Source organism: Lutra lutra, chromosome 5, assembly GCF_902655055.1.
Source record: "Lutra lutra chromosome 5, mLutLut1.2, whole genome shotgun sequence".
NCBI lineage: Eukaryota > Metazoa > Chordata > Mammalia > Carnivora > Mustelidae > Lutra > Lutra lutra.
In genome coordinates this window covers 92,056,262-92,080,668 of record NC_062282.1, presented here as the reverse complement: position 1 = coordinate 92,080,668, position 24,407 = coordinate 92,056,262, and the positions used below count along the sequence as shown (strand labels likewise).

General features: G+C 38.1%; 1 protein-coding gene across 2 annotated transcripts in view; it reads right to left on the bottom strand.

Moving 5' to 3' along the window:
* The window catches only part of ZSWIM6 (zinc finger SWIM-type containing 6), a 220,932-nt gene that overhangs the window by 26,865 nt on the left and 169,660 nt on the right, over positions 1-24,407 (bottom strand). For both annotated transcript variants that reach the window (XM_047731664.1, XM_047731663.1), the window contains exon 4: positions 23,939-24,089. In XM_047731664.1, the coding sequence (XP_047587620.1) occupies positions 23,939-24,089 (151 nt within the window). The remainder of the gene's footprint in view (positions 1-23,938; positions 24,090-24,407) is intronic.

Genomic DNA, 24,407 nt, shown 5'->3' with positions numbered 1-24,407 from the left:
GGGAAATGTGATCAATTCTCAAGGGAAAAAAACAATCAGCAGATGCCAACTAAGAAGAACCAGATGTTAGAATTATCAGTCAGAGATTTTATAGCAACTATTTTAACTATACTCCATGAGATGAAGGTAAACACTAATGAAAGGAGTAAAACACCAACTATTAAAAGAACCAACTAGAAAGTTCAGAAGTGAAAAAAATTATCTGGAATAAAAAATTTACTGGATGGGATCAATGGCAAAAGGGATATGAGAGAGGGAAAAGTTAGTGAATGTGAAGATAGTAATGATCTCATCTGAAGAACAGAGAAAATCTTAGACAAGTGGGAAAACATCAGAAGATGTAACACTTGTGTCACTGCAGCCCCAGAAGATGAGACACAGATACAGAAAAATGTGGAAGAAAAGACTGCAAACTTCCAAATTTGGAAAAATTATGAATTTTACAGAATGAAGAGGCGCAGCCAACCACAAAAAGGGTAAACTCAAAGAAAGCCATGCCCAACATCTCATAATCAAATCACTAAAACCAAACCTAGATTAAAAAAATCTTGAGGGGCGCCTGGGTGGCTCAGTGGGTTAAGCCTCTGCCTTGGGCTCAGGTCATGATCCCAGGGTCCTGGGATTGAGCCCCACGTCCGGCTTTCTGCTCAGCGGGGAGCCTGCTTCTCTGCCTACTTGTGGTCTCTCTTTCTCTCTGTCAAATAAATAAATAAAATCTTTTTAAAAAATTAAAAAAAATAAAAATAACTCTTGAAAGCAAAGACTAAAACACCATATATGGAAGAACAACTCAAATAATTTGGGATTTCTCATCAGAAATCACAGATAAGGACAGTGGAACAGCATCTTCAAAGTGTTGAAAGAAACTGAAGTGTTAACACAAAATTCTATATCCAACAAAAATATTGCTCAGGAACGGTGGTGAAATAAAGTTATCCTCACATCAAGAAAAACTAAGCATTTGTTGCCAGAGACTTGTTCTGGAAGAAATGTTAAAGGAAGTACTTCAGGCTAAAGAAAAATAATACCAGAGTGAACTGGGAAATACAGGAATAAAAGAAGAGCAATAGAAATGATACATACCTGACTACATATAACAAGCTGCTTTTGTCCTTTTAAGTTGTTTAAAATAAATGTGAGTATTGAAAGCAGCAATTTGGACACTGCCTTGTGGCATTTTAAATGTATGAAGATGTGATACACATAAAAACTGTAACATATTGATGGGAGAGTAAAGGGACCTATACGATTGTTAAAACTCTACAGTCTACTTAAAATGTATTTAGAGTGGCAAAATATAAACTCAAAGTAGACTGGTTAAAGTTAAGTATGTTTATTATAATACCAAAACCATTAAAACTATACAAAGAGACACAAACAAAAAAGACAACAGATTAAATGAAATACTAAAAAAGGTTAGAACAATCCAAAGAAGAGGAGAAAGCAGGGAGAAGGAACAAAGGAATAAAAACAGAGAGGATAATAAACAGAAAACAAGTACTAAATGGTAGACTTAAATTCAACTACATCAATAATTACATTAAATGTAAATGATCTAAACATACAAATTTAAAAAGATAAAATCAGATTAAAAAGCAAGACTCAACTTTATGCTATGTACAAGTAAGCTATTTTAAATGTAATAACATAGAGGGATTAAATGGAAAAGGACAGAAAAAGATATAGTATGTAACCACTTTCAAAATAAAGCTGGTGGCCATATTAATATCAAACAAAGTAGATTTCAGAACAAGAAATACCTCAGATAAGGTGAGACATAATAGGATAAAAGGGTCAGTTCTCTAAAAACACAGGAGGATCCCAAATGAATAAAGCTAAATCTAACACTAAGATTTCAAAATATATGAAGTACTTAGCTTAAAGCTTAAAGGAGAAATAGAAAAATTCATAATTATATTTAGAAACTTTAATACTCCTTTTTCAATAATGAAACAAGTAGATAGAAAATTAGCAAGGATGAATACCTAAATACTATCAACCAATTTAAGCCTCATGACATTTACAGAACATTCATTCTATTACTAGAAAAAACAAAACAAAACACTTCTCTTTTTAAAATGCACAAAGAATATTAACCCACGTAGTCTGTATTCTAGACCATAAAACAACTTTGACAAATTTGAAAGAACTGAAAACATTCAAAGTATATTCTCTGATGTAACAGAATTAAACCAGAAATCAATAACAGTAAGATATTTGGAAAATTCCCTAAATAACACTTATTTATAAATAACTCGTGACTAAAAGAGGAAGTGACAAGAAAAATCAGAAAATACTCTGTACTGAATGAAAACACAAATAAAATACATCAAAATCTGTGACCAACAGCTAAAACGAGTTTAGAGGGAAATGTATAGTATTAAATACTTCCAGTAGAAAAGAAAAGCAATGATCTAGACATCCACCTTAAGAAACTAGAAAGAGAATGAGAAATCAAAGCCAGCAAACAGAAGGAAGGAAATAACAGATCAGAAATTAATTAAATAGAAAACTGCCCACCTCCCAAATTCTATGAAACCAAAAGATTAATGAACTTAATAAACCTATAATTAGAGAGAGAAAAAAGAAAGAAACTATCAGTATCAGGAATAGAAGAGGACATATCATTATAACTCCTAAAGAGGCATTAAAAGGCTCATAACAGAATTCTATGAATAACTTTGTGCCCATCAATTTGACTAATTAGATAAAATAAATTCCTTGAAAATAAAAAACTACTAGAGTTCACTAAGAAAGCAATAACAACCTGAATATAATCAATTTATTAAAGAAATTAAATCTGTAATTAAAAATCTCTGACAATGCTGGTCCAGATTTTTCCCTGGAAAATTATACCAAATATTTAAGAAAGAGTACCAATTCTACACAGTATCTTCCTGAAAACAGAGGAGGGAAAGGTTTCCAACTTATTTTAAGAGGCCGGCATTACCCGGACACCAAAACCAGACAAAGATATTACAAGGAAATACAATTACAGATCAATATCCCTCATGGACATAGAAGTAAAACACCTCAACAAAATATTAGAAAATCTAATTAAGAAATATACAAAAAGGAAAATACACCACAACCAGTTCAGTTTATCCCAGGAAAGCAAGGTTGGATTGACATTAAAAATCAGAGTCAGTAACTCATTATATTAACAGACTAAGAAAAAACAAGAACATGACCATTTCAACAGATGCAGAAAAAGCAATTTTCTTCAACAAAAAAAGCAGCTGACAAAATTCAACATTACTTCATAACAAATAAAACTCTCAGCAAAACAGGAACAGAAGATAACTTGCCCTGATAAAGTCATCTGCAAAAGAAATCCTGCATTAACATCATAATGGCAAAAGACTGAACTTTCTGAGATCAAAACAAGTCAAAGATGTCAGCTCTCACCTCTAGTGCTCAACATCACACTGGGAGACAGACCATCTGAAGCCAGCTCCACAACCAGCAAGGAGCCTGATGCAGGCCTTGATCTCAAGACCGTGAGATCGTGACCTGAGCCGAAATCAAGAGTCAGATGCTTAACTGACTGAGCCACCTGGGTGTCTCTATAGCAGCTTTACTCATAAATGCGTTAAACTGGAAACAACCTGAATGTCTTTGAATTGGTGAACGGATAAACAAACTACTGCATTCATATAACTGATCACTACCCAGTAGTAAGAAACAAAGCCCTGACACACACATAACGTCTCAAATGCATTATACTAAGTGAAGGAAGCCAGGAGCAAAAGGTTATGTGTGTGAACACACACATACACTCTCATTATTTAATTTACAGGACATTTTAGGAAAGGTAAAACTAAAGGGACTAATCACCAATACAAGGACTGAGAGTCAGCAATGGAAATGACACATGGGAACAGTGTGAGGGAAATTTTTGGAGGGGATATAACCATTTCATATGTTGACTGTGGTAACTGTTACAGGACTCTATTCATTTGTCCAAACTCAAAACTGTACAGCAAAAAATTCAGATGTATGTATTTTTTCATAGTTACAATAGACATTTACTTAAAGTAATTCATTTGCAGTCCAAAGAGTTCTAAATTGTACATTTCAGGTTTAATCAACTTCTTAAAATTACTTTGAGGACAGAGGCAACCACAAATGTCAACTATGATCCTTTCTTTGCCCATTTTTCTCTCTCTTCTTTCTTGCCTAACCTCTTTCAGATATCATTTAAGGTAGAATTTACCCTCACATTTTGTCCACTGCTCTTTTTTTTTTTTTTTCAAGATTTTTTAAAAAATTTATTTATTAGAGTATGAGAGAGATCACGAGCAAGGGGTAGGGGTAGAGGGAGAAGCAGACTCCCCACTAAGCAGGGAACCCAAGGTGGGACTCGATCCCAAGGGCCCTGGGATCATGACCTGAGCCAAAGGCAGACGCTTAACCAACTGAGTCACCTAGGCACCCAATCCACTGCTCTTTATGCAAAATCTGCTGCTTCACGGTCAGGTGCAACGCTCCCGTAATGTGAGTCATCCTGTTATTATTATTTTTTTTTAAGATTTTATTTTTATTTATTTGTCAGAGAGAGAGAGAGAGCGAGAGCGCACAGGCAGGCAGAGTGGCAGGCAGAGGCAGAGGGAGAAGCAGGCTCCCTGCCGAGCAAGAAGCCCGATGTGGGACTCGATCCCAGGACACCGGGGTCATGACCCGAGCGGAAGGCAGCCGCTCAACTGACTGAGCCACCCAGGCGTCCCAAGTCATCCTGTTATTATCAAGATTCCTAGGAAGTCTTGTTATGGCTTCTGTTACACCATCATTCTCACATACTGTATCATCTTGCATTAACCCCAGTTTATTGAACCCTGCACCACTATAATACCATTTTTTAATATCCCCAGCCCCCAGCTGGATGCTGCAATGGCAGGCCTGCTCTCCATGATGCTCCAACACGACAGGTGTATATATTTTCATAGTATTTATAATATATTTTGAAGTATTGTAAGAATTTTACTGTATGTAAATTACAAAGCAAACTACTGCTACATCGTATCGGTATCAAACAATACTGTCTACTGGTATCCCAAGGATTTAAGTAAGAGCATTCTTTCAGCCGGAATTCCCTAACAAGCCAATGGACATTGCATAAATTAATACCTTATTAATCCTATGCCTTTCCCATGCCCAGAAATAGAAAATTAGCTTCTAATGAAATATGACCACACGCTGTCACAAAGCAAGGGACAAATGTGAATGGTACCTGAAGAACCCAAAATTACAGCCTTTTCCACTGAAGCCCAGTGGAAAATGGATATAACTTTACCAGCTTTTAGGTTGTGGATTGATGAGCACCTTAACAACATGAAAAAATTTACATGTAAGTAATTAAATAAAAACTATATATTGGATCAAAAATTGCCATTGATACTTATGAGGTTACACCGAACTAAAAAAATTGCCAAATCATCAAATTACCTTTTTAAAAAGTAAAATCCTAATATTTAACAGCTAATACTTAAACATTAAGAATATTTCAGGAGCAGGGCACCTGGGTGGCTCAGTGGGTTAAGCCTCTGCCTTCAGCTCAGGTCGTGATCCCAGCGTCCTGGGATTGAGCCCCACATTGGGCTCTCTGCTCGGCGGGGAGCCTGCTTCCCCCCCTCTCTCTGCCTTCCTCTCTGCCTACTTGTGATCTCTGTCAGATGGATAAATAAAATCTTTAAAAAAAAAAGAATATTTCAGGGGCACTTGGGTGATGCAGTCAGTTTAAGTATCATACTCCTGGTTTCAGCTCAGAGTGGTGAGATCGAGCCCTGCCACTGGGCTCCATGCTCAGCTTGTAGTCTGCTTAAGACTCTTGCCCTCTCTCTCTGCTACTCCCCCACACTCTGTGTCTCTCTCTAATAAACAAATAAAATATTTTTTAAAAAAGATTTTATATTTATTTATTTGACAGGGAGAGACACAGCAAGAGAAGGAACACAAGCAGAGACGTGGGAGAGGAAGGAACAGGCTTCACGCCGAGCAGGGAGCCTGAGTTGAACTCAATCCCAGGATGCTGGGATCATGACCTGAGCCGAAGGCAGCCGCTTGACAACTAAGCCACCCAAATGCCCCTAAATAAATCTTTTTTTAAAAAGGACATTTTAAGTTTCTCTTCCAAGATGTTTTTATCTTATAATTCTACTAATCTTAAATGAACACGTAATCAGACAAAACTAAAATCAAGAAGTTGTCCTGAAAGATGCGCTGTGGCTAGGAGCTTCATCATCAGGTTGTTAGTGTATTAACAAGGTTATGTAAAAGGGCAACAAATAAGTTAATACTGACAAATAATGTGATGTAAATGTTTTTCCAAAATGAGTGATTTATCTTCAATGTGTTCATTATAAGTAAGAATTCTGTATTTTGGGGTCCTGAGATGGAGCCTGATATTGGGATCCATGTTGGGCATGAAGCCAGGTTAATATTCCCTCTCCCTCTGCTCTCTCTTTCCCTTTCCAATAAAGAAAGAAAGAAAGAAGAAAAAAACCCCCAAAACCTCAAATGGATTATGGTCCTTAAACGCAAAATCCTGTATGTTCTTAGAAACTTTAAATAATGATTTCTATAATTTGAGGAAAAAAGAAATCCATCCTAGATTTTCATGCTTACATTTCTCCAATTAGAAAATTTCCATTTTGAAGAATGAGAAAAAATTTCAAAAGCCAAGCCTTTATTAATTTGCCTATAACATTCGTTCATTGCTCACCTCCCCAAAGAGAGGTTTCATCCTGAAAGGATGTTCTTAATGTTAGATTCAAGTTCAGAGCTATAATAGATATGGTCTTTTATCTTAACAATCACCACTACAAAAGCTGTAATTAGCCTTAATAACCAAATTAACCAAATTGAGTAAGTCATTCTCCAAATTTTATTAATTCAGAGTCCCACTTTGGGCATTTATCTCCTTCCCCTCCAACACATGCCTGAAACATTTGTAGTTTTAAAAATAAAGCTCTTTGATAATTAAACACTTCATTCTGCTGTCCGTCAGAAACATTAAACCTTGTAAAGACTCAACCAAAAATACTACACAGAACTCAGTGAGAACTTAGCATTTCTAGCACCTACCAGAGGACCTGGCATCTATAAAGGTATTATTGGTTCTTTCACAAAGGATACTTAATTATTTGCTATGAATTGCAATGAAAACAAATTCAATACTTTTAAATTGCTTTCCTAGCTTCAATGCCTCAAAGTGTATAGAGGCAATTATCCAATCACTGGTGTGTGCATCATTCAGTTTCTGTTATCCACAGCACATTTCAGCTCTAGTCCAGCTTTTCTCCACCATTCAGCATGCTTTTTACCCTTCTTTCCACTAAGCCATCTAATGTGCAGACAGTGATTTTACCAAAAAGATACACTGTAACATACAAGCCAAAGTAAACCAAAACTAGGAAGACAACTCCCCTGGGAAGAAGAAAAAGATGAAAGAAAGCATTCTTTTGCACAAGGCGACCAGTTGCACCACTCCATAGTCTTAAACCTGTTCACATCCTACAACTCACCAAACAGTGAGCGAATGTCGGCAGACACACACTGAGGCAGAAGACAAATCATCACAAAGACCTTTCTGGTTACTTCTGCATTTCACCAGTAGCAGTGCCAGTGAACAAGCACGTACACTCCCAGGAAATGTGGGTAACAAGAATTAATGAATTTGACATGCCCTGAAAGCCTGTCCTCTCCATCAAACATTTAGATGTACAAATTACTATCACTCTGCCCTACCTCATATACCCACTGTCTTACGTTTCCAACTAGAAGAAATGTTTGATAAACAAGCTCTGATCTGGAAAGGGCAAGGTATGCCCCAGGCCAGCCCACTTAGTGTCTCTGAGGTGGCAGTTCCCCACTTAAACAATAGGGATAATAATCCCTACCTACCTCATAAGGCTGTTTAGACTTAAAAGTGTTTGAAAACTGCAGAGTTTACTCAGCTCCAAAAGGTACACTCCCTGCAAACCCCTGTGTAGAAGACTCTGACGTTAAGGACAGAGACTCAAAGGTTAGAACAGGAATGGAGGGCTCAGATCCCAAGTGATTCTGTGAATACCCTTACAAGTATTTTATAGTTGATCTACTAAAACTATTAAGAGGACATATTAAATAAACAAAATATCCGTGACATTAAACACTTAAGCTAGTAATAATGGGTTCCTATAAATTAATTTCCACTTGCTGTATGATTATAGTAGGAAACATCTTTTAGTCTCTCCTTTTCCCTTGGTTTCAACAATAGGCTTTTAAATGTGTTTTGTTTTCTGGTAGGCATTGTTCTCTCCAGCCTCTCAGGCCCCAGGTAGGGCCCACAGGGCCACTCAGAGGTCTGAGATGCTCTGGGTAATTTTGTCCTTATCTAGTCACATGGAGGAAGCTCTCAACCTCATCCCTATCCCTGTATTTTGTCTGCCCATGATAACTTCATGCCAGAGGATGGACAAAGAGTGCAGTGCTAAAGCCTGTGTATACTGATCCTTTAGCACCCCCTTCCTTAGCATCTCTGACAAAACTTCTAGCTACCATCCAATCCACTTCGCCTCCCTTTTTCATTTTCAGTGCCCAGGGTGCTAGAGTCTTCTACAAGAATACAAAATTAAGTTACCTGAGCTCAAGTTCTTATTATCAGAGGAGGAAAAACCCAGAAGTCAAATCAGGTGAAATCGGTATAATGAGAATATGAAAGTGAGAAAGAATTACTCTTAAAAAAAATAAATAAATTATTAAAAGTGGAGATGCAGGGACGCTAGGGTGGCTCAGTTGGTTAAGTGTCCTACTTTTAATTTAGCTTAAGTCTTGATCTCAGGATCGTGAGTTCAAGCCCTGTTGCAGAATATGCTAAGATCATGTTACACTGTTTATTAAAAATAAGCATTCATTTCTGACAAACATCTGACTTAATCCGACATAAGGGAAAAACTGAAATAAAAGAACATAATTTTCACACATTGTTATATCCCATAATTTGACATTCAGAAAATAACCATGAGAAGAATCACAAAGTATTATCAGATAGATTACCAATATTCTGGTTATCTATTACTATGTAAAAACCTACCCTAAACCTACTGACTTAATAAAGAATGTATCATTGTATCTCATTGATTCTGTTGGTCAGAAACACTCTCTTCCTAACCTTCCCCCTGCCTTAACACAGCCCCTCCATGTGGATAGCATGGGCTTTCTCAGAGCATGGCAGCGTCAGGATGTGAAACTTCAGACTTCTTACATGAAAACTCAGAGACCCAAGACAGAACCTTCTAAAGACAGGAAGTGAACTGCTGGTCATTTAATGTTTGGGCCCAGAAACTGGCCCAACATCTACTCTATCATATTCTGTTGTTCAAACAATTTTTAAAAACTGACCAGATACGAGAAAAGAGAACAAACCCCATGGCTCAATGACAGAATAACAAAAGATCTGTGGCTATCTTTAATCTACCACCAGTTACCAGGAAAGATTATAAATTTGCTGGATTACAAAACTGAAAACAAAGGTATTCACTAATGAGTATGAGCATGTTGTTAGTTAAGCTAATCAAAACTGAATAAACTACTGAACATACGAGAAGAGCTGCAAGTAAAGCAGTAAAAAAACAAAAACAAAAACAACAACAACAAAAAAACACCCAAAAAGTCATTATGAAAACTTAACAGCATAAAAGGTGTCCCAGCACACAGTGCAATATTAAGTGCTGGTTTGTATGCTAACTTTTTATCCCTTCAAGGAAAATCCTAACAATATCAGGTTACACATGTTAGGTTTCTAATTAGAGTCTACATTTAAAGTTTTAAAATGTCTGTCTTTAGGGTACAAATCATTCCATCTAGTTCAGCAAACATACTTCTAAAAGTGAATGGCATCTTTACTTACCCACCTAACAATAAATGCTGCCATTTACTTTTCATCTCCCCCAACCCTGTACTATGCATTTTAGACAAACAATCACATTTCACCCTCACAAAAACTCTCTGTACAGAGAAGGAAACTAAGGTTCAGAGAAAAGAAGAAAGGTATTGTGCTTCTATTAAAGATGGGAGCCAGACTCGTGCTCCCTAAAAACCAATATTCTCAATAGTTGGGTATTTAGCCTCTGCCTACCTATGTGGTCAAAAAGAACTCCTATAGGGGTGCCTGGGTGGTTCAGTGGGTTAAGCCTCTGCCTTTGGCTCAGGTCATAATCTCAGGGTCCTGGGATCAAGCCCCAAATTGGGCTCTCTGCCTGCCTCTCTGCCTACTTGTGATCTCTGCCTGTAAAATAAATAAATAAAATCTTAAAAAAAAAAAAAAAAAGAAAAAAAAAAAAAGAACTCTAAGTTAGGATTCATATGTGCAGCTATGCATACATAGACTCCAAGATTAATCATTTTTGTCTTTTGCCAGAATCATCATTCCATTCCTCATATTTTAGCAGTATAATACGAAGGGGCACATCACTGTCTAAAATTAGGAAGAAACCTTAAAAGCACAGCTAAGAAACCCTGTACTTTATTTAACCATGTATTCTTATGTACTTAGAACATGTCTCTCCCATGTAGAGAAAGCATCTCCAACAAAAACCAACACAGGTTCATCTAAAAAGAGCCTAATGAAACCAAAGAAAAACACATTTTTCAAAACTGACAGCCACAGCAAAACAAGCAATTTCACTGGAGATTAAAACAATAGACAAGGGCTCCTGGGTGGCTCAGTGGGTTAAGCTTCTGCCTTTGGCTCAGGTCATGATCCCAGGGTCTTGGGATTGAGCCTGCATCAGGCTCTCTGCTCAGCAGGGAGCCTGCTTCCCCCCCTCTCTCTACCTGCCTCTCTGCCTACTTGTGATCTCTCTCTCTGTGTCAAATAAATAAATAGAATCTTTTAAAAAACAAAACAAACAGAAGCCCATCTCCTAATTCAAAACTGATTATTCAAATTGGAAGAAATCTGTTTTCTCTGAACATACAGTATATTCTGAGGTCTGTTGGAATAGAGCGGCATCAGCATTTCCAGGATGACGCCCTTGCGTGTGACTGAGTGTGCCCTTAGCCTGCGGGCTGCGCTGCTCTGGGTGGAGCATTAGGGTTTGTGACTGAAGAGATCAGCTGGCCATTCTCTAGTGCCAACCTCCCAGAGTCCGTGATACTTACTTTTAAAGTCCCTTCTACAGCACAGTGTTTGGTAATATGCAAATCAATTCAGTAATTAAAACAAAAGGTGCACATTTTCCATATAAGACACTTTGAAGTTTTTGCTAAAGGTAGCTCTTCCCCCTATTTTCCAGAAAATATGGGGTGTATAACGCTAATGGGGAGAGCACAGGTGCAGTAACAAGTGGGGAGCAGAGGGCAGAGGAGCAGGGCAACCAACACTACCCTCTCTAAAGGTGAGAATACGAAAAGTTAGTGATTCCCTTTTTCCTGTCTCAAAGGCAGAGAATGAAAACTGTTACATAGCTCCATTTCTACTTTTTAATATCATGTTTCTTCTTACAAAATAGTAACCGACGAAGTAAAACAATCACTTGTGGTATTTCCCAAGGTTCCACAGTTATAAAACAATTCATAATATTTATCATATTTATTTTTGTTCTCAGAGGCTATTATGAGAGGCTAGAATTTCATGCATGATCCAATTAACTAATTATACTTATTTAGAGGCCATGAAATGCCTAATTGCAGTCACAAATAGGAGATCACTGGGATAATTAGTTGTGCTAGCAAAACTATAGTCACAAAATTTCTTGGGTCAGACCACACAAAAACTGTAACCCTAATTATAGTATTGTTCGCCACACTATTCAGTATTAATATGTTAGTCACCTGTGTTTGAAGAGTAAGTGTAACTGGTGAAAACATTCCCCTTACTTTAAATTTGCTATGCTAGTTTCTAATTCACTACACTTCTGGGAAATTTTCAAAATAATACATCAGGTATATTGTTCAGAGAGAGCTACTGAGGTAATTTAAGTCAAGCAGGGCTAACCTCTAAGCAAAAGGGCACAGGTTTGATTATCATCTGACCAGGCTCTGAGAAAAGACTGAAGGAAATAACCATCTTTTTGCTGATAAAAAAAGAAAAAATAAACGACAGATCTTTCAAAACAGCTAACGGGTATCTTCTAAATGCCACAATGTTCCCTTCTGGCAAACCTGTGGTCCTCATCTGATATGCAGTTTTCCCATTCCATTTGATTTGTCAGTGCTTTCAGACCAACATGCAACATTCACCAACGACAGCCTGACCTTATTGGGAATCTGGTTCTGTAGAAATGACCAGAGCCAGCTCTTCTACCACTCACCTCCCTTCTCCTTTTGAGGGAAGGAGGAATGACAGAAAAAATCAGAAAGAGAAAAAAGGCACGATGACAAGTCTTATTTGAACACATGAAAAGGGCTGTCAGTGTTAGTGAGGGGAAAGAATGTGAACTAGGGTAACCCGCAAAAGCACTTTCCATGGCTCTGCACCGGCTGCTTGACTAAGCTGCCTTTAGGAACAGTTCTACGATTCGTCCAACAGTCCAAGCTTATAGAAATCTATTTCTGAAGACTCCTGAGATCTTCATGATGTCTCTGTCCTATCAGCGTTCTCCTGGGCCCACTTTCCCAATGCAGGCAAAAGACTGCTAGAATGAAAAACAAAGTGTTATTATGCATTATCTCACCACCTTATTTTATTTAGGCCATGAGAATTCACATTATTGTCATTTTACAGATAAGGAAACTAAGGTTCTCTCTAAGATAGGGGAGCCCTGTCCAGGGCTATACAGATAGTAAATAAGAGGATCAGAATCCATACTTAAGACCGTCTGACTCCAATAAATCTGTTCTTTATATTCCAGTTCAAGGTTTTGAAAACTCAAACAGTCCAGGTGAGCTTGTCTCTATTCACCCCTCTGAAAAGGCATGCTTTGCTTGGGTGTCTTACATTTGAATATATGTTATAAAACTGACACAGAATAGTGACTGTGAATATGAAATATATTAGCTCTATCCTCAAAGTTTTCCGAAACAGGTCCTACATGATATTAACTTCATTTCTTCAGTTCTCTTAGGCAGTCTCGGGCAGCTTTTTATTTTTCCCTTATTCATTTTGTTTCCTAACTAGACTATAAGCTCCTAACGACAGTGCCTACCAAAAGGCACTGTAAACAGCAGGTTATTGTTAATTGAGCCGCTATTCTGCTAAAGTACTCTATCATCCACCAGCCACATTTAGGGATAAGTGCTTCTCTGAACCAGCAGGACAACAACTGGCCTTTTACTTAACCATGGAGAACACCAATTCGGGATAAAAGATCATCACGAGCCCTAACAAAAAATAATCAAATTTGCCAATAGTTATGATTATGGAATACTGATGAATACACTTTAGCACTACAGTTGTGTAAGAATCCCCAGAAAAAAGGACTGCAGTCATCGGTCATATCAGAACTGCAATTTTACTCATAAAAACATAAAATATTATTTTATTTATTAAAATAATATTTTTTATTATTTTATTATTATTATTTTAAACATAAAAGCATTGACTTTTCCATGGTGTTTAGAAAGAACCTGTGATGGGTGCCAAGTTTCTTGGAGAACAGAATGTTTCATTTTGCTCTAATTCATTCTATTACTGAATTAAACTTTGATGTATTGGTCTTGACAAGTGCTTCATGCTGATTGTATTGTGTATGATAGTATAATCACTCCCCATGCATTTCCCACTGGCTGGCTGATTAATGCAATAGATTACCTCCAGCACTGATGGCAAGTGGGAATCATTGCCCTTCTGTACTCTAAACTGTTTGTGTTTCAGTGTGCGTGCGTGTGTGTGTGTGCGTGCATGCACATGCACATGCACACACACTCATGCAAGCGTTCAGGCATACATAGGCAGCCATGAATATCCACCATGGGAGGAGAAGGCGGGATAAGCCAGAAGGGGAAGAAAAGAAAACCGAGGACACAGTGAAGATTATGGCCTTTCAAATACTGTTTTTGGTACACCAAAAATAATCACTTCCTAAGGCTTCCAGATATAACTACACTTCAGTTATTCACTCATTATTTTACTCTCAAATATTTTACTATATGCACCAACTACATGCCAGGCACATTTTTCCCCCACCAACTATATGCCAGGTACATTTTTTTTTCCTACATGTACAGGAAAACTAACGAAAAAAAAAAGTGTCATTTCCAGTGTTCTGATCAGTGTACAAGAAGGGAAAAGGGGTGTGAGTTTATCACAGGAACGTTAATATAGAGATGGAAAAGGATGGCTCTGGAATTAGTTTAAATGTACCAAAAAGACAGCAACTGACAAGATCATTAAGTACAGCGAGTGGCTTAAATGGTTTCAAAACTAACCAAAATCTCGCAGACTAGATGGTCTACCAAGGACATAATGTTTAGCAAAGAGCATCCTCTATGTATGACCAGTATGTATGGCGAATAGGTTGCTGAACCTATTCGCTACTGATGTCATCTTTAAATGTCTGCATGTTGGATGTCAGACTTTTGCGGTCTTGGCACATACTGAAAGCATTCTTCCTAACAGGATTTTCTTCCACTTCCAAGCTTCTATTTGACCCAAGTGCCCTGTTTACAGTCCTCCCATCCAACCCCCTCAGCCCATGTTCACCCACAAGAGAGACTAGCTTCCAATCTAAGCCATTTCAAGGTTGCTAATAACCTAAGTCTGATTCCTGACTGATAAATTCTTACTCTCTCCTCCAGGTTTGCACAAGTAAATTTTGAAATTTACTAAGATACCCCAAAAGGAAAGGGGCTGGGGAGCACAAGGAAGGGTCAAGAAGGTATAGTTGGTCATGGTTCAAATATTTACAGAGTTTTGGATTTCTCTGTCAAAGGTTATCTTTGCAAGAGAAGACAGAGAGTTGGAAGGGTTAGTCACATTTCAGACAATTACTATCACTACTCTCGGTTATTCATTTCTAGATCAGAGCCTGAGAAAATAGCCTAGAACCCAGGCACTAACTCATCCAAGGAATTTACAGCAGAAGGCCCCTTCCTGTATTTTACCAGACAACATGCTATTCTCATTCCAATTTGGGATTTTTTTTTTAAGATAGATAGATAGATAGATTTATTTATTTATTTGTTTGTTTGTTTGTTTGTCAGAGAGAGTGAGCACAGGTAGACAGAGTGGTAGGCAGAGGCTGAGGGAGAAGCAGGTTCCCTGCTGAGCAGGGAGCCCGATGTGGGACTTGATCCCAGGATGCCAGGATCATGACCTGAGCCGAAGGCAGCCACTTAACCAACTGAGCCACCCAGGCATCCCCCAATTTGGGATTTTTAAACACTAAAATGTTATGCAATTGTTAGATAAGCTTATAGCAGCCTCACAAAAATTCTCCTGCTATAAATCAGTTATCAACCTGTCTTCTCCTTAAAATAAAAAATTACTTCTACAAGTAAGTCATTCTTTAGTAGACCTCTAAGAAGAGCAGCTATTTAAAAGCCCACTGAAGACAGTCACAATCAAGCATGTACTTTTAATCTCAGAATCCTTTGTCTTAGAGAAATCTTAACAGAGACCTTAAGTGTCAAGTGATGAAAGTCACTCTGTCAGGATTGAGAGGACTTGCCTCCCCCATCCACACTCTTCCTCCCTTTCCCACCTCAGGGGCTTCTATGAGGCACTGCGGATCCCCTGTCTAAGAGACACCCATTAATCATTTTCCTGGGTTCTCCTGCCCCCTCATTAACCCACCTAAGCTTGAATCAACTACAAAAACATTTGTAAAGCACCTTGCTCCATACGACACCCACAGAGAACAGCCTAAGTGGCTGCTTCTGTCCTCCCTTGTCTTCCACCTCTTTCAGTCTAGCTCTTGGCATCTCTGATTCCCCACGAAGCCCCTGGGAACCTCAGATGGCTTAAATGAGGCTTCTCAGACCTCGTTAATTTTTCTATGCTGCCACTTCAGTGGAAGAAATGGTGAGAGGAAATTATCCCCAGCCTGTCCTTCCTTCATTCTCTTTCTCTCACTTCTACCACTCTAGTGTGATGGTGCTCTCTAGAGATCCACAATCTAGCAAGGAGGCTGCTCCCTCCCCCAACCACAGTTCCCTTTGGTGGCAGTTTCTTGAGGGCACGCGCAATACTAACTCTTAGGAAATGGGAAGAGAACTTTCCTAAAATTGCTCTGAGGAAGAAAAGGATACTTTATACCAATGCTCTGACACTTCTAGCAGCCACTACTCTTTGAGAATAGTTACCTACTACCAATGGACACATCTTACAAAGAAAACAAAACAAAACAAAAAGTAATTGGAACCCATTCTTGGTGCAAATAATGCTGCCAGCATACTACATATACAATAAGGACACTAACATCTACTACAATGAGTCATAAGGCATCTTAACTCCTAACCCAATCCTTATGGTCTATATTTAGAATAAGGTTTTATAAAAATACACAAGGGAGTGATCCCCAAGTGTTGTTACAAATTATCCAATTGTACACCTAAACAACTTAGAGAATGACTATCATTAGGAATCTCCAATTGCTTAGATAATAGGATAAAATGGTCTGTAAAGATCTTTTTTGATCTTGATAATCTACCATTTTCTGCTAATATTTATTTAAAAATTTTTCCTCTTTATTTCCACTTTTCCTCACAAAGGGGTACTGAATGGATAATTAAACCCTAGCAGCTGCACTCAAGAGGATGGTGGATAGTACTGCACAGGAAGTAAAGAAATATGCCTTCTCTCCTTTAGTTAACTTCTGACCCAACTAGAAATTAATTCTGCCTACTTAAAGAAACCGTGAACAAGCCCCTCTTCCCTTCCCCACAGCAGAGCAGAACCCAAAGGTCTCTGACCCACAAACACAGAACTCTCAGTTTTAAGAGACACGAAGCAACAGGACCATACCACGGAGAAAGAAACCAGGCCCGGGTAATGAGGACTGAGCAGCAAGCAGACAGGCGTTCCGAGAACACAGCTGGATAGAAGCAAAGCCTCCTGAGCAACACAATGTATGAAGCCTCCTTATTGAAAGGGAGCTCCAGATAATAAGGGGGAAACCACAGAAACAGAAATGTACACTCCTATTCCAGAGCAGGCCAGCCCAGACCAAGAGCAGGAGGGGTCTGCAGAGCTACAGACCACATGACATAAACAAGTGTTGACAACCGTGTTATCTCTACGGCCTGGCAGAGGCTGGGACAGACACCTGAACCTAAGGGTCTCACTGGCTCCTTAGCAAAGGAGCCTGGAGAATGAAATGAAAACCTGACTGTAACCCAGCTGCAGTATGTACGTACGGCATGTACTTTGTGAGAAGCATCCATTTATTCTGACAGTTCTCAATCAACAGCATGGACTTCGCTCTTCTACATTAATGTGGCTTTTTTAGACTGAAGTCAGAGAGTCCCTAGAAACACAGATGAGCACCTAGAGTAGGTAAACTCTGCTGACTACCACCATTAGACCCGCAGGACCCCAGGTGGGCAGACCAGGCCATGCAGCTTTTCCAGGGCTTACTGTCATCTAGGTGACCTTCGCCTTGCCCCTGCTCTGCCCTGAGACTCCTTAGACCCCTTAGCAGAAAGGCAAATTAAATCAAGTAAGGATGGAGTCCAGTTTGGTGGTTTAGCCTTTGAAGTCACTGACCTGGGATCAAATTCCTGCTCTGCTGCTGTGACCTCAGGCAAGTTATAGCTGAGGCAGTGTACTCAGCTATAAAATTCACAGTAATAATTATACCTATTTCACTGGATTGTTTTAAGAATAAAAAATATAATGCATGCATTAAGTGCTTACCATAGTGCCTGATAAAGTAAGTGTTGACATCTATGTCATCTTTACTAGCTGGACTAAAATGGGAAATAAAAGACAGCAAAAATCTAGATCCTGTGTCTACTCTCTCTCCCTCCTCACCTCCCTTTGAAGTAACAACAAAGGACAATAAAACTGGACTTGAGAATCTTGAAAACAACATTGTTGATCATGAATTTGAAAGTTTTATAGCCCTCCCCTATTGAGTTAGTTCATCCCTGTCTTTGTTCATGTTACTCCTTCTCACTACTTCTTCCCTACAACTCACCTCCATGAACCATATTATGTATATAAATATGTAATGTGTAATGTACACAATATATACATAGTATGTACATAATATGTAAAACCATATTAAATATTACCTGTACAAGTATTTGTACTAATATGTGAATGAATTACCCTGTCAAAGTGCTCCTCAGTTCATTTACACCTATTCTAATTTCTGTCTCCTGATGGTTCCATCTCTCTACCCCCTCTCGACTATAAGGACCATTAGTAACAGTAAAGTCAAACACTTAATACATCTTACATCTATTCCTCTGGACATAGCAAGTGCTTAATACATACTGAGACAGAAACCACAATAAGACTTTTGGAAAGAAGGGTTAATGGACTTTTCTAAAATTGCTATGAGGAAGAAAAGGATACTTTATACCAATGCTCTGACACTCCTAGCAGCCACTACTCTGAGAATAGTATCTACTACCAATGGACACATCTTACAAAGAAAACAAAACAAAAGTAATTGGAACCCATTCCTGGTGCAAATAATGCTACCAGCATACTACATATACAATAAGGACACTAACATGTACTACAATGAGTCATAAGGCATCTTAACTCCTAACCCAATCCCTGTGGTCTATATTTAGAATAAGGTTTTATAGAAATACACAAGGGGGTAACCCCCAAGTGTATGGGGTTTAAGTGGTAAAGTATATTCTCTTTATGCCCAGGAAAGACAAACTGGTAGGTGAGAAGCAATCCTTAATGTGGGGTTTGTTAAGTTTATATCGTACTCTTAGAGCTACAAATAAGTTCCCAACTCTGTGCCTGACATCTTTTTGCTGCAAGCGGGCTCTGGGAATTGCTGTTTCTCCATGGCACCAGCAAAGGGAACACAACTTATGTGGCAACCACAATGGAATGCTCCCTATCTCTCACAGAAAAGCAGTTACTCCTCAGCCATTCACTAACCACCATCAGCTTCAAAATCTGGAAAGCCCAGATTTGAAATCTGTCATATAAACCAAGCAGCAGCTCTGAACCATGGTGAAATTACTTACACCCTAAAATGTTGGGAGATGTAAGGTGGCATTTCCCAGAAATTTCTTTACAATGACCCCCAAAGCAGAATCTCTGAAATCTTATCTCTGTGCACAAAAGCCCTTATAAATAACTTAGAGCATCACTGGAAATGTGTGACTTAAGCATGTGAGTCCGGAATAATGAGGATGGGTAGAGAAGTCCACAGATATGACTACCTGTATCAGAGGTATAGCTAGAACAGTGTTCTGAGTCCATGAAGTAGGTAATTTTTAGTATTTGCAATAAATCTGGTTTCAACAGATGGAAGGAGGGGCTAAGTTCTCTACTGCTGAACAAAGATTTACTGTGATTCCAAGTACCCTGAATCTGTAGACCCACTCAATCTAACACTCTACAAGGAATACTACCATTGTTGCTTAATAATAGTGGTTAAACTAACCTTACAATGGAATTCAAAATAGAAAGAAACTTCCAAATGGCTATGTCTGCTCACACAGAGTTAGGTATCCATATTAAAAAAAAAAAAAAAAATTTTTTTTAAGGATTTTAAGTGATCTCTAAACCCAATGCGGGAATCAAATTCACAAACCAGAGATCAAGAGTTGCATGGTCCACGAAGTGAGCCAGCCTGCGCCCCCATAGCAAAACCTTTGAAAAGAAATCTGAGAGGTAACACCTTGTTCTTGTGAACCGAGTGAGCACAGCTCAGAGCAGCAAGGCTCTTGCAATGAGAGCCCAGCCTCTCCCTCAAAAAACCAGGGTTTACATGGTATAAGCAAAACACATGGCTCAGCTGAGAGAGACAGTTAAGTGTTCAAAATTTTAGGGGGAAAAAAAAAAAACACATTATGTAATACCTGAAAATGAAAATTTAAGGATTTTTTTCCCCATGAAAAAGCTGTAATTAAATCTTATTTAACTGTTTCCTCTAATGACATCCATTTTAATTAGGTTTTAATAGACTGGCAGCCACAACCTATAGTTTTATGAAGCAAAGTAAAATTACAGTCTAGGAAGACATTTAAGGAAAGAGACTCATCAACACAGATGAGAGGTTACAATATATCCCCTCATCCCTAAAGACCCCCGTGGTAATTAAGTGTGCTGAACAGACAGCCATTAGGGCTAACAGTAGGTGTGCTCGCCACCAATCAGCACTGGGTTATTCTTTGAAATCGAAGGGTTATTGCTGTGATATGCTTTCTAGAAAATTTGCATGTCATGGAATAAAGAATGCAACTAAAGAGGTGTGGGTTCTATAGCGCCACCAAATCTGCAGCTTCTGTCCATGCAATGGGCTGTCTTGAGATTTTAAGGTATGCATTTTCTTATACTGAACATGATACAACAGCACTCATCCCGAGAAGATTGCTCTATGTTTCAGAAAATGAACATCACATAGAAAAAGCAAAATTAATGTATGAAAAACAGATTCATGTTTAAGAATAATGTATCTGCAAATGAGATGCACTGAACAGGATCTTTAATAGCATGCATCTGTATCTATTTCATACAACATTATGAAAATCAGGGAATAAATCACAAAAATTAACTTAGACCAATGAATATCATAGGCACTTATTTTAGAAAAGAAGAACTAAGTATAATCAATCCCTTTGTTAGCCAGAGGATGGGGAAAGGAATCCGGTCTGTTGCTACTTCGGAGAAGTCTGTATATACTTATTCAAAAGAGAGACAAAGTTATGTGAATATATACTATTTTTAAAACTAATTCCGAAACATCAATGCTTAAATTTTAATAAATCACATATACTCCATAACTTGAAAATATTGGGGAGGGGAATATCTGATCCTCTCAAAAACTACCATTTTGTAATCAGGCCAACAATCTGATGACTCCAAATCCCTCCGCCAAGAAGCAGTTACTTGGCTAAGATACTCTTGTACACTCTCATCAGATTAAGGCTTTCATGCCAGGAATCTTTTTTTTTTTCCTGGTGTATTGGCCATTGCCAGAAATGGACCCATCGAATTCACCAGTGCTAAGGAGTTAAGCATCTGAGATTTAATTTAACAGTTTCAGCTTTATTAAGCTGTCACAGAGCAGCCCCACTTTGATAACAGTAGCTGCTCCAATTATGGCTTGGTTTAGGGTTGACAAGTATAATGATTCATTCGTGGCACATGAGAAGCAATAAAAGGTTGTTTTGCATTACAGCTTTAAAAATGTGGGCACTTTTTTCATTTAATTTGTCACTTAGCTTTTGCTAAGAGGACATTTAAATTGCAGTAAAAGGCAAATGGGGCTTTTAGTTTAAATGTAATCCCCATATTTAAATGATCTGTAATGGTGCAGTGTTGGAGTGGGAACACTATTGTCTCACAGTGGGTCCTGATGGTGACATGTGACATTTGTATTCAGGTCCTGTATTATCCATGTGGCTAAAGGGCTTCCAATTTCATTTCACAGCCAGAAGCCTGCAGAAAACACCAATTAACTTGCAGATCCCATTTGCCGACAAAACTCAGCCTCTTCTCAATGTCTGGCATCTGGCAGTGCTCAGCATTTAATTCCAAAGCAGAGCCTTGAAGCAATGTGAGCCCTATGCAGGGGCACAAAGTCAAATTCTCCCATTTTATTAAGAAGCAAAATCCTTTCCTTTTGTAGTCCAGAGCAACTTTTAGTTAATTTTTTGGTGAATGAATATTAAGATATGATAGCTACTGTTACTTCTACATGGGATTCTTTGTAAAACTTAGACTCCATTAAAGTGGCTAGTGACCTCTGCTTGCCATCAGAGTACACAAGAGAATTTATAGCAGTCTAGTAATGATGGGGTGGAGGGGAGGGATGATTTGTGAAGAAAGAAAATACAGGGCAAGAAGATATATTCATCCTAGACTGAAATCAAAGAACTTGTATAATATAAAGCCTGGCCCATAATCAGAAAGCAGTTCATCAGAGGGTATAACTAGAATCAGCTGGTGGAAACTTCTACCTAATGAGAATTATACTTTTGATAGAGAGCTAAAGTGCATAATTTTCAAAACCAACTTGGAAAAGTGAGATGGGGCTAATGTATTAAACATGAATGCTGTTAAGTTTTTTTTTTTTTTTTTTAAGATTTTATTTACTTATTTGAGAGACAGAGATCACAAGTAGGCAGAGAGGCAGGCAGAGAGAGAGAGAAGAGGAAGCAGGCTCCCTGCAGAGCAGACAGCCCAATGTGGGGCTAGATCCCAGGACCCTGGGCTCATGACCCGAGCTGAAGGCAGAGGCTTTAACCCAATGAGCCACCCTGGCGCCCTGAATGCTGTTAAGTTTTATTTAACTATATCACTGGTACATTTTTGGATACCAAAAAAAATATTAGTCAGCACTTTCTTCCTAATTAGTTATTTGTAATCCTAAATTCCTCCAAGTACCAAAGCTCTTTAAATTTTATTCATTCAATATTAATCCAATACTTTTTCTTTAAATGATTCCCTCTATTATAGTTTTTTTTAAGGTAGAACTTTTGAATGTCATAAATCAACTAGTCAATTCAATTTCACTACAGAATTAAAAAACTGAGGAGGGTTTACTTAAGAAAGTGTTATCATTCATTTCGACCATGCTTAAACATATCCATCACACCTGTGTTTTTCAAACTACCACACTGTGCTCTCAAACACTCTTCCAATATATTGAAACAAACTACTATAGTTCGGGACTGATCTAAATTTGACCAAGTTATTATAAGATAATAAAAATACGAGGGGAAAGGCCAACAAATATCTAACATAGCTGGCAAGTAGCAGACGTGTACATTAAAAAAAACAAAAAAAACAAAAAAAACAAAAAAAAAACTGTCACCCACAGCAAGCTTCTGAACACACATCCTATTAATTGCAAAGAGGAAAACTCTGATGTTCGATTCTTTACCAACTTGTGGCATAACCCTAGATTAGTCAATATCATCTTTTGGATGATGACTCCTAAACTTCCCCTGGAGTCCAGTTTCCTTATCCATAGAACAGTTCACCTCAAAGGTCCCTTCCAATTATTACAATCATGTGTTATATGCACAAACAACAGTTTCTCTTTGTCCAGACTTGACATGGAATCAATCAGCAGGATATGATCTATTATCAGCCAAGAGGGAAAGACGGGGAAGGTATGAGGAGTTCTACTATTCAATTTCAATGAAACTAGGATCTCCTAGTAAACATATCTATAAAAATTAATATAGGCATTGGTAGAACATTTGTCAAAAATTCCATCTGTCACATTCTTAATAGACAATTTAACAAATGCATTATTTGTTAATTCCCTAGCAATAAACACTGGATAAAAATAATCATCCACCCCAAATTTCCCAGTGAACCTGACTAGTGGATTTCTCATTTCTTCAATCACCTGCTCTATTTTTATCTTTATTACAGAGATTTGGGAAGCAATAAAAATTATAGTTTACTTTATCTTTTCCCTTTTGACAATCAGTTCATCTAAGTCTGTAACAGCCAAAAAAATAAATGTTCAAACTACTTTTGACACTTTTAATGTACTCAAAGGGGGGAAAGAGCCAAATTTTAGCTCAACTGGGTACAATACTCTTCTAGAAATGAGTAACCAGCTCTGCTACACAATATACCTATTTTTAAATAAAATGGCTTTCTTTTTCAAATATTTAAAGGCAGATTTCGATGCTTGCTTTCCTCAAGATCCGACCATTTCCCCCAAACCCTCCCCAAAATTATTTCCTGCAAATGCCAGCCCAAGCCCTCTTTCTTCTAACCAGTGTCTAATGGCAGTAAGTTCATAAATGAGTAGCTCTCCCTTCAGCAACACCCGAACCATGCGCTTTCAACATTCAACCATGATCTTTACCCATACACAACTCAATGGGAATCCGTCAGGAAACTTGTATTTACCCAGCTCATCCCAGAGCTGCCTGTATTTGTCAGTCATCGCAGTGCCTTGTTGCCTCCAAAGTGACAGACGAGGGTCAGCCATGAATTGCTCTGTTATCAACGTCAACATGCGGGCCCCATTTGAGTCCCTCATCTTCAACATCTCCCGCACCTGGTGGGGAAAAAAAAACAGACCTTTAGAAAAGTGGTCACAGATGCACATTAATACAAGAACAGACCACTTTCTTTCTTTCTCTGGGGTCTGAGGCAGTTAATTCTTGATACCAGCCTTCTCTGGCAAACAAAAGTTGTAAAAATTGGTCTCTATCCTAAATGACAATTTAATCAGAGAATTAACTGTTAATTTTTTAAAATTATGTTTCATAATCCAAATGAGGAAAAGAAATTTGGTTAACTTTCCAATTACAAAAACAAAAACAACAACAACAACAAAAACAAAAACAAATTTTTTGCTAGCCCACAGAAAAAC